Below are 13,024 nucleotides of genomic sequence, written 5' to 3'. Positions count from 1 at the left end.
ATGACTCACCATCCTCTCTGAATCTCTGTTGTTAGTTGGCTCTTTCAGGTAGTCTTTGCAGCAGGCTCTCCATCAGTCTTGCACCTTCTAGATAGTGATGGTGATCCCTTCCTGGTCTTCCCTTTCCTAGAGAAGCTATGGTAACTTGACAAGGTGCTGGTATAAACTCGATGTCAGGATTTTTGTTTAATAAATCTGCCACCCTACATCTGAAGCATTTCAAAATAAATCTCCCCTTCTAAGACTCCTCTTATTATCATAGGCTTTGGCAGTCTAACTCAAATGGCAATTCTGTGCAGGAGGGCTGTTTTGGGAGCTCTTTGGCAAAGGTTTCCTCTGGAATGTCCTTCTTCCTAACAGATAGTACCCACCCCCTCGGGCTCAGTTTGTCATGCGGGGGGGGGGGGAGAAATGGGGGAATAAGGACACATATGTAGTACCTTAATCAATGAAAAAATAAAATCACACACACACACACAAATATAGGTGGAAATGCAAAAAACAAGTAAATGGAAATGCAATATATATATATATATATATATGGAAATGCAAAAAAAAAGGAATGAATAGGAACTTGGCTAATGAAAATTTAGATTTGATACCTAAAGAAATATGAGGGCAATGAAGAAAGCAAGTCAATGGTATCTAAAGGTTCATTAATATAAAAAATTCTTAATGACAACCATTTTGTGCCAGGCATTCCATGTTCAGCAAAAATACAATGTCAACAACACAGTTAATTGCTTGAAAGTAGAATGACAAGGAGGCATCTATAATAATAAAAGCATAATATGCTAATTAGACCGGATGTCCTTCCAGACAAAGCTGGGGCTGCGAGGAAAGCCCGGGCCCCAGGTGCCAGAGGGAAGCCGGTGCCGGCAGCCGAGGAAAGGAAGGCCTACCCTTGCCCAAATTTCATGCACCGGGCCTCTAGTAGGTACTATAAAGCACTATGAGAGGGCCCAACTTAGTCTGGGTATTAGGAAAGGGCTGCATGAGGAAATAGAAGATGAGAATAAGTAAGAAGATAAAACGGGAGGAGGAAGAATATTCTAGTCAGAGGAATATCTGATTGAAAGAACAAATGAGAATGTCATTGTCAGAAACAGAAAAGACTAGAGACAAATGTACATATGAAATTAACTTACATCCTAAATATATAAGTACTAAACCAGTTAATTTATAAGCTATAGATTCAAATCTACACTTCTCTAATTTAAGTTGCTAAAAACATTCACCAACCAATAAATGAGATGGAGAAAATAAATATTCACCACTCAAATATTAATTTTTGTAGGTTTCTTTAAAGCAGAATTAATACCTTTTGTGTACTCGGAAAAGCATTTGGCACTCAAAGTAGATGTTACTTGTGCTAATAAACATACTCTTGCTAGCACTACTCTATGATTGTCTTAGAATTTGCATGAAAAGGAAATTATGATCATAAAAGTTCAGAACATACCATAGGATTCTCTTACTCCAATGACCAGCTGAGAATCAAAAGCTTCTCCTAATCGTTCAGCATGTACCAGCTTCATTGCACTATCTTGGAGTCTGTTTTTTATATTTGAAAAGATGGACTCATTCCATGTATCAAGCATGAGCTAAGAAAAAAAGAACAAAATACACAATTCATTTAAATTATTAATATACAAAGTACCACATATACACATTTTTTTTTTGAAGTGGAAACAATGGAGCACTTTCTTTTATTTGGGGAGTGGAGTTTGGAGTTCAGATGAATTGAGATTGAGATGAGTGTGAGTCTTAGAAAGAGAGGGGTGGGCATTTTGAAAATGGAGCTAGGGTAAAAAAAATTAAGGACAAATACTAAAAAAGGAAATCAAATTCTTAGGCCTACATTCACTTGAATCCTTCAGGGAAGCAGTATATTTAAATGTGGTAAAGAATACATGGCAATTAATGGTAAAGAATATGTGTTTCAGAATCCAAGATAATTGTTAAACATCAAAATTTAGTTATGTGGATTAAAATGAAAAAATACGTAAAATTTGTGGACTATTTTAAAAAGTTATAATTTATATATATTGACTATTACTAATAGAAAAAAAAAAAAAAAGAAATCATTACTTTTGCTTATGGCAAAGTTTGGTGTGGTATGCAATATTTAGTTTTAGACTGACCTTATTCTTTATCAGAAAGTGATTAAAATATGCACAACCAAAGCCAAAAAAAATCAAACATAATTAGATTTGAATTCCAGCTCTGTTACTTATTTACCTCCTTTTCCATCTATAAAATAATGAAAATAATAGTATAAATTTCAACTGGTTGCAAAAATTAAATATGGTAATACATGGAAAATGTTAGATCCCTTATAGTTCCAAGGTTGAATTTCAGAAATACTGGTATGGCAATGGCCGGGTAGCTCAGTTGGTTAGAGCATCATCCCAATAAGCCAAGGTTGCGGGTTTGATCCCCAGTTAGGGCACAAGAATCAACTGATGAATGCATAAATAAGTGGAACAATAAAGGAATGTTTTCCTCCCACCACCGCTCTCTCTAAAATTAATAAACAAACAAGAAATATTGGTTATGTGTTTGGAATGCTCATGTGCACATTTGTACAAACACATAATAAATGTGAAAACAACTGAAAATCTGTTTGATAGTGGACCTTAAAAAAAAAGGAATATATAAATCCATCAATCTTATAGATGTTCCATTTAAATGATGGAAATAATATACAGGCAGTCCTTGGGTTACGTCGTTTCGTGGTTACGTCGCCATCTCCCATTTATTTATTAAAAAAAAAAGTTCCATCATTTCAACGTATGTACATATGTGCTTTATGTTTTTATTATTTATTTACCACAAGTAAAGGTCAGGAATTGTTATCTTTCTTTTAAATTTTTTTTTACTGTTTCACTTAATTACTGCTGTGTATGTGCTCCATGTGAGTGACGTAGGTGCTTATGTAGGTGGGTTCCAACTTACAGCAAAAATCGCATTATGTCATGCAGTAGGAACGGATCTTCAATGTAACCTGAGGACCTACTGTATACATATTCATGAGTATGTACTGTCACTCCAAAAGTAACTTTGTCAGATATAGGAAATCCTATATAATAAAAGGGTAATATGCAAATTGACCCTAACAGCAGAAGGACTGGGAATGACTGGTCACTATGACATACACTGACCACCAGGGGGCAGACGCTCAATGCAGGAGCTGCCCTCTGGTGGTCAGTGTGCTCCCACAGGGGGAGCTCTGCTCAGTCACAAGACAGGCTGACGGATGCCAGTACAGCGGTGGTGGTGGGAGCCTCTCCCGCCTCCTCAGCAGCGCTAAGGATGTCCGACTGCAGCTTAGGCCTGCTCCGCGCTGGCAAGTGGACATCCCCCGAGGGCTCTCAGGCTGCCAGAGGGATGTCTGATTGCCAGCTTAGGCCCAATCCCCTGGGGAGCGGGCCTAAGCCAGCAAGTGGTCATTCCCCAAGGGGTCCCAGACTGCATGCAAGAAGGCACAGGCTGGGCTGAGGGCCCCCCCCTGCCCGAGTGCACAAATTTTTGTGCACCGGGCCTCTAGTATATTAATAATAGCAGCAACAGCAATAACAAGAATAATAGTTATATAACATTCACTAAGTACCTAGCACTGCTCTAAATACTTTCCACATATAACTCATTTAATCCTCACAACTTATATATAGGTACAATTATCTCCTTTTAGATATGAGGAACCTGGGGCACAGAGAGGAAAGCGAATGTTCCCATACTTACAGAGCTCATAGTGACAACACGGGAACTTGAATGCAACAACTGTCGTTCCAGACTCTATGCCAGTGGTTCTCAACCTTCTGACCCTTTAAATACAGTTCCTCATGTTGTGACCCAACCATAAAATTATTTTCATTGCTACTTCATAACTGTAATGTTGCTACTGTTATGAATCGTAATGTAAATATCTGATATGCAGGATGGTCTTAGGCGACCCCTGTGAAAGGGTTGTTCGACCGCCAAAGCTGTCGCGACCCACAGGTTGAGAACCGCTGCAGAGTCTATGCTCTTAATCATTAAGTGATGCTGAGTCCCACAATCTGTAGGGAACAGTTAAAGAAATTAAAAAAAAAAACAACCACAAACGCCAAGAGTGAACAAGATTATGAAACTGCAAATTAAAAACCATCCAAGAAGGTGTTTTTTTCTTTTTTGGGGGTGGTGGTGATAATGTCTCAATACTGCGAGGTATTGTCTACCACTGAAGAAATTTCTACCAGTAGGAATCTCAATTTACAGCAATCTCGTCAGCATTAGTACAATTTTAAAGTTGGGGCGATAGTGCCCAGGCCACCACCTGAATGTTTGAATGCCGGATTTTGTTGTTACAACATTGCAGCAAGTAGTGAGAGTTGTTTAAAGTTTAAATGGCCTTTTTAACTTTTCAAATATGGTTTAATGTGATTCTCACAAGTAGGAAAATACAGGATAAATGAGGACAGAGAGGTTAGGTCATTGCTGATTGAAGAGTTGAAAGGGAAATCTGGGACTCCAATTTCAGAGCTTAGCTTTTTCCATTAAATCATGAGTTATTACTGGGCACAGTGCTTTTAACTACAAATTATGCAAAATATTTAGCCACAATTACGTAAATACAAAGATATCAGAAGGTAACCTAATAAAAGAAGAGATTTTTGAAACACAATAAAAGTAATGTAATTTAGAGGAAGGTAAAGATACAAAGAAAGAATAAGAAAATAAAAACTCGAAGATAAAACTAGGAAAAGAAGAAAGTGAAAGGAAAAGCAAAGAAGGTAATGTTTGAAACACAGACCTAAAGCTTAACACCATATAAAAAGATGAAAGAAAATTGAAGCTAAAAATGGGAAAAAACATTATTTGATAAAACCCAGCAAGAGCTAGAAAGGACTTTATATGTGAAGCAGAAAAACCCACTTAATATATAAAGTACTTTCAAAAGTTTTCAAATCTGCCCAGGCTCAATGGTTATGTGTCAACTTATGAACCAGGAGGTCACGGTTTGATTCCTGGTCAGAGTGCATGCCTGGGTTGCAGGCTCAATCCCCAGTGTGGGGTGTGCAGGAGGCAGCTGATCGGTAGTTCTTTCTCACCATTGATGTTTATATTTCTCTCCTTCCGTTACCCTTCCTCTCTGTAATCAATATATATTTTAAGTCTTTAAATCATCCTTCCTGAAGAATATTAGAAAAAAAATGGGAAAACTTACTTACCTTTCGAACAATACCGTCTTCTACATTTGATTTTTTATTGCCGCCCTGTTTACCCAATAAAGTAATCTCTAGTTGACAAAAAGGCTTTGGTAAAATATCACACTGTGTAAAGAATTTTCGCCATTCAACAATATATGCTTTTAGCAAAGCTGTATCATCTTGATGGCTTAGTACTCGCTGGAAAAAAAGAAAAGAATTGTATCAATTTGAAATACAGGTGCTTTAAAGAATACTAGAACATTTTTATGCTATAAATTTAGAATATTTATAGCATAAACTATCTTATACCCAAAAGAAATTAAAACATATGTATATATCAAAGAGAAAATTAAAATGTTCACACAGACTTGTGATTTCACAATTAATACATATATCTGATCATTATGGTATATACATGAAAATAATAAAATGCTCTATGTCAATAATGTCAATTAAAAAACCCCTGTATCATACTCTTTGTAATACTTTAATAAAACAAAATTTTAAAAAAAGAAAAGCAAAAGGCAAATAAATTAATGTTGTAGAAAGAAAAAAAACAACAACAAAAAACAAACCCCCTGTATCCATTACCCCTTTATCTCTCCCCTCTCCTACCCCTTCTCAGCCTTAAACAACCACTAATTTACTTTCTGTGTCTATATATTTGCCTGTTGTAGAAAGTGCCCATATTATATTCCTTTTTGTGGCTAAATACTATTTCATTTTATCAAAGCACTATATTTTGTTCATTTTTGTCCACTGACAGACACTGGGTTGTTTTCACCTTTTAGCTATCATGAATAATCCTATATAATAAAAGCCCAGCGACCGTAATGGCAGAATGACCAGATGACCGCTCAACCAGTCACTATGAGGTGCACTGACCACCTTCTCAGTCCCTTTCCCTGGCAGGCAGGCTCTGATCACCGATGGTGAACAGGGACCCCGGGTGGGTGGCGGGGGATGCGGGTGGCGCCAGGCCAAGGCCCCTGCTCTGCCGGTCGCCCACCCCCCCCAACACAGAGGGCAACCGGTGTTGGGGTTGGGGCTGGCAAGTGGGCGGGAATGGCCGACCTCTCAGTCCCTCCCCCGGCCATCAGGCTCTCATCGCTGGATGGTGAATGGGAAACTGGGGTGGGTGGCAGTGGGGGGTGGGGCTGGCTGCTGGCAGCTGGGGAGGATGGCCCTGATCACAGGCTGGGCCTAGGGGCCGTATCCGCACACTATTTCGTGTGCTAGGCCTCTAGTCCTATCTAATAAAAGAGAAACATGGTAATTAGCCGTACCTCCGCTACCCTTCCCATTGGCTAATCAGGGCGATATGCAATTTAACTGCCAGCCAAGATGGCGGCCGGCTGCCAGGCAGCTAGAAGCGAACAGGAGGCTTGCTTGCTTCAGTGAAGGAGGAAGCCAACGTTCCCCGCCTGCCGCTGCCGGCCTCTGACCTTGCAGTTTAAGAAACAATGTTACAAATATAGAAGCTAAACAAAACCCCAGAAACCTGCTTTCAGCCAGCCGGGCTTCAGCCAGCAGGACCGCAACACTGTTTCAATTATAGAACAAATGCAGATCCCTGCTTTCAGCCAGCCAGGATCTCAGAGCTGGAGTGAGCAGGACCGCAACAGTGTTACAATTATAGAACCCAAACAAACCAGATACCTGCTTTCAGCAGCGGAGGTCTCATAGCTGGAGCCGAGCCTCAGAGCTAAAGCTGGCCCAGAATAAAAAAAAAAGAAAAAAAGGACAGGTTGGGAGCTTCAGTCACCCACCAGCCTGAAAACGGCCCTCAGCCCCTCACCCAGGCTTGTCAGGCACCCCAGTGGGGGACCCCCATCCTGAAGGGGTTGTGACCAGCTGAAAACAGCCATCATCCTCTCATCCAGGCTGGCCAGGCACCCCAGTGGGGACCCACACCCTGATCCAGGACAACCTTCAGGGCAAACCAGCCGGTCCCCACCCGTGCACCAGGCCTCTATCCTATATAGTAAAAGGGTAATATGCCTCCCAGCATCGGGATCAGCGGAGCCATGAGGCCTCCCGGCACCAGGATCAGCGTGACAGGGGGCAGTGACCAAACCTCCTGATCGCCCTGCGGCTCTGTGTGTGACAGGGGGCGGGGCCACAACCTCCCTATCTGCCCTGCTCTGTTCGTGACAGGGGAAGGCGCCCCAACCCCCTGATCAGCCCTGCTCTGTGCCTGATAGGGGGTAACTCCCCAACCCCCTGATCGCCCTGCTCTGTGGGTGATAGAGGGCGGCACCCCAACCCCCGATCCGCCCTGCTCTGTGTGTGACAGGGGGCGGTGCCCCAACTCCCCTATCGGCCCTACTCTGTGAGTGACAGGGGGGAGCTCCTTAACCCCCTGATCGGCCCTGCTCTGTGCGTGACAGGAGGGAGCTCCCCAACCCCCTGATGGGCCCTGCTCTGTGCGTGACAGGGGGGAGCTCCTCAACCCCCTGATCGGCCCTGCTCTGTGCATGACGGGGGGTGGCGCCGCAACCTCCCTATCGACCCTGCCTTGAGTGTGACAGGGGGCGGTGCCCCAACTCCCCAATCGGCCCTACCCTGAGTGTGACTAGGGGTGGCATCGCAACCTCCCGACCCGCCCTGCTCTGTGTATGACAAGGGGCGGCGCCCCAACTCCCCAATCGGCCCTGCTCTGAGCCCGACCAGGGGCTGCACCTAGGGATTGGGCGTGCACTCTGCCACCCGGGTAAGCCAGCAGGTTGTTATCTCCCGAGGGGTCCCAGACTGCGAGAGGGCACAGGCCGGGCTGAGGGACCCCCTCCACCCCCCCAGTGCACAAATTTTTGTGCACCGGGCCTCTAGTCTATATAATAAAGAGCCAGGGTCGTAACAAGGCTCGACCTGACCAGAAGTCAGTGCTGGGTTGCTGTGGTGACCTAGCACTGACTGTGGCGGCTGCTGGTGCCCTGATCCAGCACTGACTGCCTAGGGGGCTGCGGATCAGGCCCAGAGAGAGGCCTGCAGAGAGAGAGGCAGGGTCTGATCTGTAGCCTCTGTGGCAGCCGTTGATCAGAACTTGCCTCTCTTTGCCTGGTCAACAGCTGCACCTCCATTTCTCTCCAGAACTTCACCAGGGCTGCTGATCAGCCCCGCCTTTCTGATCAGGCGCTGTTGATAGGCCCAGAGATGCAGTCAGACATAGAAACTGACCAATCAGAACCAAATCTGGGTGAATATAAGGAGCCAATGGCTGCCTGGGAGGCAGAGCTTTTGACGCTGACTGGCATGGAAACTGACCAATCAGAACCAAATCTGGGTCAACTGTGAGGAGCCAATGGCTGCCTAGGAGGCGGAGTTTCTGACGCTGACTGGCATAGAAATTGACCAATCAGAACCAAATTGGCCGGCAGAGGAGGGCAGTTGGGGGCGAGATCAGGCCTACAGGGGAGGGAGTTGGGAGCGAGATCAGGCTGGCAGTGGAAGGGCAGTTAGGGGTGATCAGGCAGGCAGAGGCAGTTAGGGGCAATCAGGCCAGCAGGGAAGAGCAGTTGGGGGGTGAGATCAGACTGGCAGGGGAGGGCAGTTACGGGCGAACAGGCAGGCAGGAGAGGGCCGCTGGGGGTGAGATCAGCCCAGCAGGGGAGGGCAGTTGGGGACAACCAGGCTGGCAGGGGAGGGCAGTTGGGGGCGAGATCAGGACAGCAGGAGAGGGCAGTTGGGGGTGAGATCAGGCCGGCAAGGGAGGGCAGTTATGGGCGATCAGGCTGGCAGGCAGAGGCAGTTAGGGATGATCAGGCAGGCAGGCAGAGAGGTTAGGGGTGATCAGGCAGGCAGGCAGGCAGAGGCAGTTAGGGGCGATCAGGCAGGCAGACAGAGAGGTTAGGGGCTATCAGGCAGGCAAGCAGAGGGGTTAGGGGCAATCAGGCAGGCAGACAGGTGAGTGGTTAGGAGCCAGCGGTCCCAGATTGTGAGAGGGATGTCCGATTGGAGTGGGTGCAAGCTGGGCTAAGGGAACCCCCACTCCATGCACAAATTTTGTGCACCAGGCCTCTAGTATTATTATAAATATCTGTGTACAAAAAATGTTCACAAAAACTTGTGCACTTACCTATAAAAGAGAAAGGACTCAAAATCAGAAATGAGAGTGGAGACATACAACTGATACCACAGAAATACAAAGGGTCTTGAGACTACTATGAACATTACATGCCAACAAATCTGACAACTTAGAACTGATGAATAGATTACTAGAAACATACAGTCTACTAAAAGTGATTCATAAAAAAATAGAAAATCTGAACAGACGGATCACTAGTAAGGAGATTCAATCAAAAATGTCAACAAACAGCCCGGCTGGAGTGGCTCAAGGGTTAACCTATGGACCAGGAGGTCACAGTTCGATTCCCAGTTAGGGCACATGCCCCGGTTGCGGGCTTGATTCCTGGGGAGGGGGGTGGGTAGAAGGGGAGATGCAGGAAGCAGCTGATCAATGATTCTCTTTCATCATTGATGTTTCTATCTCTCTCTCCCTTTCTGGTCCTCTCTGAAATCAATAAAATTTTTTTAAGTTAACAAACAAAACAAAAGTCCAGGACCAGATGGCTTCACTGGTGAATTTTATCAAGTATTTAAAGGAGAATTAATACCAAATTCTTCTCAAATTCTTACAGAAAATACTTCCAAACTCATTTTACAAGGCCAGCATTATCTTGATTCTAAAACTAGACAAGAGTGCCACAAGAAAAGAAAATTACAGGCTAAAATCCCTGATAAATGTAGATGCAAAAATCCTGAAAATATTAGCAAATCAAATTCTACAGCACATTGAAAGGATTACACACCATGATCAAGTGGGATTTACTCCAGAGATGCAAGAATGGTTCAACATTGGCAAATCAATCCATGTGATAATGTCACGTTGACAAGATGGATAAAAATCACATGATCACCTTGGTAGATACTGAAGATACATTTGACACAATTCAATATCCTTATATGATAAAGACTCTCAACCAGGTGGGTATAGTGAGAAAGTACCTCAACATAATAAAGGATTTACGTGACAAGCCCACAACTAATGTCATATTCAACGGAGAAAGCCGAAAGCCTTTCCTCTAAGGTCAGGAACAAGACAGGATGCCCACTCTTACCAATCCTATTCAACAAAACATTGGAAGTCCCACCCAGAGCAATTAGGCAAGAAAAAGAAATACAAAGCAAATAAATTGGAAAGGAAGGCGAAAAACTCACCATTTCCAAATGATACGATGTTATATATAGAAAATCCTAACACCACCACAAACAAACTGTTAGAATAAACAAATTCAGTAAAGTTGCAGGATATAAAATCACAACCCAAAAATCCATTGTGTTTCTATACTGTTTGTTTCATAGGAAACTATTGGAAAGAGAAATTATAAAAACAATCCTATTTACAATGCAACAAAAAGAATAAAATACCTAAGAATAAATTTAACCAGGAAGGGGAAAGACCTACACTGGAAACTATAAAACATTGATAAAAGAAACTAAAGAAGGCACAAAAATGAAAAGATATTCTGTGCTCAGGAATATTGGAAGAATATTGTTAAAATGTGCATAAACCCCAAAGAAATCTACAATGGGAAAAGGACAATCTCTTCAATAAATGGTGCTGGGAAAATTGGACAGCCACATGCAAAAGAATAAAACTTGACCATCTTTCAACATAAATAACATTAACTCAAAATAGATTAAAGACTGAATTTAAGATCTGAAACCATAAAACTACTAAAAGAAAACACCGGTAGTAAGCTCCTTGACATCAATGTTGGTAGTGTTTTTTTTGCCGTTGGTACAAAAAGCAAAAATAAACATTGTAGGAGTACATCAATGTACAACAAAGCTTCCAAACATCAAAGGAAAGTATCAACAAAATAAAAAGGCAATCTACTGAATGGGAGAAAATATTTGCAAATCCTATCTGATAAGAGTCAATATCCAAAATCGATTTTAAAAAATCATACAACTCAATAGCAATACAGAAACAAAACAAAACAAAACAAAAAACCAATTAAAAATGGGCAGAGAATCCAAATAGACCTTTTTCCAAAGAAGACATACAAATGACCAACAGGTACATGAAAAGATGTTCAATATCACTAATCATCATGGAAATGATAATCCAAACCACAATGAGATACCACTTCACACCTGGTAGAATGGCTATTATCGAGAAGACAAGAATAAGTGTTGGATGTGGAGAAAAGGGAACCCTTGTGCACTGTTGGTGGGAATGTAAATTAGTACAGCCACTATGGAAAATAGTATCGAGGTTCCTCAAAAAATAAAAAATAGAACTACCATATGATTCAGAAATTCTACCTCTAACTATCCATCCAAAGAAAACAAAAACACTAATTTGAAAAAATATACAGTCAGCCCTCTGTATTCATGGGTTCTGCATTTGTAACTGGTTTAATCTACAGATGCAGAACCAAAAGATACAAAGGGCGGACTAAGGGACTTGAGCATCCATGGATTTTGGCATCTGCTAGGAGTCCTTGAACCAACCCCCCCGTGAAAACTCCCCATGTTTGTTGCAATATTATTTACAATAGCCAAGATATGGAAACAACCGAAATGTCCACAGACAGATGAATGGAGAAAGAATATGTGGTACATACACAGAATGAAATATTATTCAACCATAAAAAAATGTCATGCCATTTGGAACAACATGGATGGAATTTGAAGAAAACTACTGTCAGTTTGAAAAGAGGTATTAGTGTGAGAAAAAAAACAGATTTATGTGGGCTGACATATGGCTAAAAATAAATGGTGGCGGAGACATCTAAAGGACCTATAAAAAACTGAAATTTTAAATCTTTGTTTTTAACAATTAAATTTATTGTGGTGACATTAGTTAATAACCTTTATATAAGTTTCAAGTGTACAATTCAATAATACATTATCTGTATATTACATTGTGTGCTCACCTCCCAAAGTCTAGTCTCCTGTCACCATATATTGACCACTGTTACCCTCTTCAACATCCCTCCACCCTCCTTCCCCTCTGGTAACCATCATATTGTTGTCTGTGTCTATAACTTTGTTTTGTTTGTTCACTTGTTGTTTATAGCATCTTTTAATTGAGGATAATAATGTACTCTCTTAAAAATAAACGTAATATAAAGGTGCAGAACTTACTGCCTGTGCTTGCTTAATAAACTCAAGAATATCTTCTTTTAAAGCCTGGTGAATTTTTGCTGGGCCTTTATCATCCCAGAGACAGACAGCATGCACATCCCTATAAAAATAAAGGAGATAAACAAACATTAACACTGGAACAAGAACAAAGACAAAACTCATGTTAAGTTCTGTTTTCATACAGTTTCCATGGACCATAGAATCCATTCATACGAACTAAGCATGTGTTGTAAGTTGTCTCACATTCGTTTCTATTTTCTTTGTCATTCATTGTTTTCTTTAAATCTCTGCTAGTTACTGCATAATATATATAGATTTTTTTATCCTTATCCGAGGATATGTTTACTGATTTTTAAGAAATAGAAGAAGGGAGGAAGAGAGGGAGGGAGGGAGAAAGGGAGAGAGAAATTGATTGATGTGAGAGAAACATTGATGGGTTGCCTCATGTATGTGCCCAGACTGGGGATTGAACCGCAAACTTTTGGTGTATGGGACAATTCTCCAACCAAGCAACCTGGCCAGGGCTGCATAAATATCTATACTAATAAAAGGGTAATATGCTAATTAGACCAGGAGACCGTCCGGGAGACCTTCCAGATGTCCTTCTGGACAAAGCCACGGTGGCGGGCCGAGGCAGTGGCAGTTAGGGGTGATCAGGCCAGCGGGGGGGGGGGGGC

General features: G+C 42.2%; 1 protein-coding gene across 3 annotated transcripts in view; it reads right to left on the bottom strand.

Annotated features, from left to right (window-relative positions):
* CUL5 (cullin 5) overlaps positions 1 to 13,024 on the bottom strand; it is a 94,689-nt gene that overhangs the window by 36,117 nt on the left and 45,548 nt on the right. For all 3 annotated transcript variants that reach the window (XR_002826459.1, XM_006103555.3, XM_023744835.1), the window contains exons 3-5: positions 12,348 to 12,447; positions 5,214 to 5,390; positions 1,463 to 1,604 (exon numbers count right to left, since the gene is read on the bottom strand). Coding sequence is in view for 2 of the 3 variants with exons in the window: in XM_006103555.3 (XP_006103617.1) it covers positions 1,463 to 1,604; positions 5,214 to 5,390; positions 12,348 to 12,447 (419 nt within the window). In the remaining variant the exon portion in view is untranslated. The remainder of the gene's footprint in view (positions 1 to 1,462; positions 1,605 to 5,213; positions 5,391 to 12,347; positions 12,448 to 13,024) is intronic.

Source organism: Myotis lucifugus, unplaced genomic scaffold (genome assembly GCF_000147115.1).
Source record: "Myotis lucifugus unplaced genomic scaffold, Myoluc2.0 scaffold_491, whole genome shotgun sequence".
NCBI classification, from domain to species: Eukaryota; Metazoa; Chordata; class Mammalia; order Chiroptera; family Vespertilionidae; genus Myotis; species Myotis lucifugus.
The sequence above is the reverse complement of the archived record's forward strand: the minus strand, read 5'-3'. Positions and strand labels throughout refer to the sequence as shown.